The sequence below is a fragment of the Protobothrops mucrosquamatus genome, unplaced genomic scaffold, assembly GCF_001527695.2.
Source record: "Protobothrops mucrosquamatus isolate PMUCROS unplaced genomic scaffold, P.Mucros_1.0 scaffold10953, whole genome shotgun sequence".
In the NCBI taxonomy this organism is placed as follows: domain Eukaryota; kingdom Metazoa; phylum Chordata; class Lepidosauria; order Squamata; family Viperidae; genus Protobothrops; species Protobothrops mucrosquamatus.
In genome coordinates, this window is record NW_015396737.1 from 1 (window position 1) to 2,968 (window position 2,968).

At 44.0% G+C, this 2,968-nt stretch overlaps 1 protein-coding gene across 1 annotated transcript in view; it reads left to right on the plus strand.

The window, feature by feature from the left end:
- Positions 1-3: 3 nt before the first annotated feature.
- LOC107301247 (glycine N-acyltransferase-like protein 3) overlaps positions 4-2,968 on the plus strand; it is a gene marked incomplete at its 5' end in the record, with an annotated part of 12,542 nt that continues 9,577 nt past the window's right edge. Inside the window, 4 exons of the mRNA XM_029287102.1 lie at positions 4-142; positions 545-665; positions 1,390-1,639; positions 2,403-2,497. Coding sequence (XP_029142935.1) covers positions 4-142; positions 545-665; positions 1,390-1,639; positions 2,403-2,497 — 605 coding nt within the window. The remainder of the gene's footprint in view (positions 143-544; positions 666-1,389; positions 1,640-2,402; positions 2,498-2,968) is intronic.

The following is a 2,968-nucleotide window of genomic DNA, read 5'->3' on the forward strand; positions in this document are numbered from 1 at the left end:
TGCCACTTCCTGCAGGTGGTGAAGGACAACAGGGATTATTATGCCAACCTCCATGCTGCTTTCTACCGGGAGGAAGATGCCTGTAGGAGGCTCCTGGAAAACAAAGATGCCGTAGATTGGGACAAAGCCTTCCAGCTGCAAGGCAAGGCCTGGGCTCTGGCAATTTCTTCTCCATCCTTAGGAGATTGTGAAAAGTGCTAAAAACCTGGTTGTTCCCCCAACTGTAACCAAAGACAAGAAATTCAGTGCTTTTTTTGTAAAAAAAAAAAAAAAAAAAAAAGGTGCCGGAACTCACACACGTCATACAACCCGCCTTCCATACAAAAAAGGTGCCGGAACTCTGTTCTGGGCGTTCTATGACAAAAAAAGCCCTGGAGAAATTTATAACCTTGTGCCACACCCCATTCCAGCCACCACCAACTTTTCTTTGTGTCTGGGGAAATGTCTCTGTGCCACCCAGTTGCAGGGAATTAGTAGCAGAGAGAAGATAATATTACACTCTGAACCTCAGGCTGTTTTCCTGTGATATTTCTATTCTATGCAGGTCTTCAGGATGGTCTCTATCATGCTGTGAAAGTCATGGCAGAGGCTAGACGTGTCCACATGGAGCCCTATTTCTATCAGGTAGCACTGCACCCAGATGCCGCCACGTTTTGTCAGAACCAGTGAGTGATCGTGATCTCTTTCTGAGGGAACTGTTTTGGAAATCTGTTAAATGGATTCGATTCCATTCAATTACTTGGAATTCAATAATGAAACCAAGGACTTCTGGCAGCTTTAAATTATAACTAATCATACCCTCTGTAGAAAACTAGGAGTATGTTTTATTTTATTTGTTTGTTTGTTTTCAATTTCTATGACAGCCCATCTCAGTCAATGACTCTGAGTGGCTTACGGTTTACAAAATATATTACAATTAAAAATGTAAAAACATTTTAAAACAGTAAAAAGAGTAAAAACAGTTGCAAACATTAAAAAACATCCAAGTCAAGACACACAAGAGCAAGATGTTGTTTCTCCTATATGTAAAAGAGAGACAGATTTACATATACAGCCCCAGTGGTTATAGTGCGGAATTTATCATTCTTTGCCAAATTGGAAGATGTGGAAAGGACAATATTATTAGACTTGGAAGAATTCACTGAATACAACTGCTCCATTGGTTTCCCCAAAAGCATAAATTATGATTTAAACAAAAAAAAGGATCCCCAATATAGATGGCTGCACTTTCAGGAAACTGTTACGGGTATTTTTACAGAATAACTGAGATTCTCTTGAAATATCCAATTAGACTTTTAGTCTTCCTGGGGATGAGCAAAGATTTTTTCCACTATGGTGGGATGTTCTCCTTTTGCTCCACCTTCACTACTGCCTTCTCTTTCCTTTCAGGCTCAGAAGTGAGCCCCTTCACCTGGGGACCCTCAGCCCGTCTCATGCAGCCCTGCTCAATGACACCTGGGCTTTTGCAAGCAACGATCGGAGCCTGCGCTATCTCAGAAGCCTGACCGAGAACTTCCCAAATGCTTGTCTTTTAGACGAGGAAAGCCAGCCGGTTGCCTGGTGCCTAAGTGATGCCGTTGGGAGTATGGCACATGCCTATACCCTTCCCAAATATCGGAAAAAGGGTCATATGAAAACAGTATTTCAGGCACTAGCCAGAAAGTTGCATGCTAAGGACTTTGTCTCATATGGGGGAGTTCTGCCAGAGAACAAGGCCTCCAAGAAATTTTTATTTAGTCAGGGCTTTGAGCTCTTGCCTTTGATAAGACATGTTCTTTTATTCACTCCAAATCACATGAAATAGCCTAGTGCATTTTTCCTCCTTGAATCAGTGGCACCACTACTGGCTTCATTAGACTAAGAGGTTGGGAGTAAATTTGAACCTTAGATTTAAGGGACTGCCTCTTTGGATATTGTAATGTATTGAGTTAATTCTGAGAATTGAGATGTTGAGAACTGTGAAAAACAGTTAGTAGGCCACGTGGCCAACAAGCCAGACTTTCTGTCTGCAGACTACTTATTATGCATTTAAGCGGGAGAATACTGTGTTTCTATTGGCTGCCGCCTTTAGGCTGAGTGTATAAATAGGGGTGGAGTATTGGTTGTTAGTTTCTGTTTTGACCTTCAATAAAGAGAGTTGCTTTCCACTTACTGCCTCTTCAATGCTGCGTCGAATAGCAAACATAACAGATATTTTCAAGATTAAATCTGAAAAGAATCACAAGAACCAAGAACGGCTCTCAGTGAATGTGCACTCTAAAACAGAACTCTTGGAAACAGTGATGGCGAACCTTTTGAGCTCAGTATGTCAAACATTTGGAAAGTGCCTAACTTGATTCTGCTGGTGTGTCACCTCCCCACCAACAAAAGAGGAACAATTCTGTATTCCCTTCTCCATCTAGGCCACCCTGAACGGCAGCACTCAATGGCAGCCAATGCTGGCTGGAAGTAGAGGCCTGAACCTCACCCTCAACCCTAGTGTTAGATCGCGCAGGCAGTAAGACACGAGTCGAGTGACAGTCAGCTCTCGGTTTATTGGCAAGGCATAAAGTAAATCCGGACTGGCATCTGGGCCAGGGGAGCCCTCTCTTATGGGATTCCCCTGGCTCGTAATCACACAATTCCATTGGCTGGTAAGACCCCGTTGCTAGTTAGCCAACCAGCAACGGGCATGAAACTGTATGCAGATGGAGAAGGGCAATAACCCTTAATGGGTGATCAGGATGCGCATAGGGGATTAGGGGGGGAATACAAAAGAACACAACACCTCTCCCCTCAAAGTTCTTGCTATCGTCCTTGATGAATAGTGGTTACATAGTCCTTCAGATATGTGGGAGGCCGATGCCCTCGCGTTGATCGGCGGGGAACTGTGTGACTCGGTTCAGCTCTTGCCTCGGTACTCTTCCCTCTGCGTGGTTGTCCTTGGGCCGCTGCAATGGGTCTCGCTTCTCGAGGTGGTTGACTGACG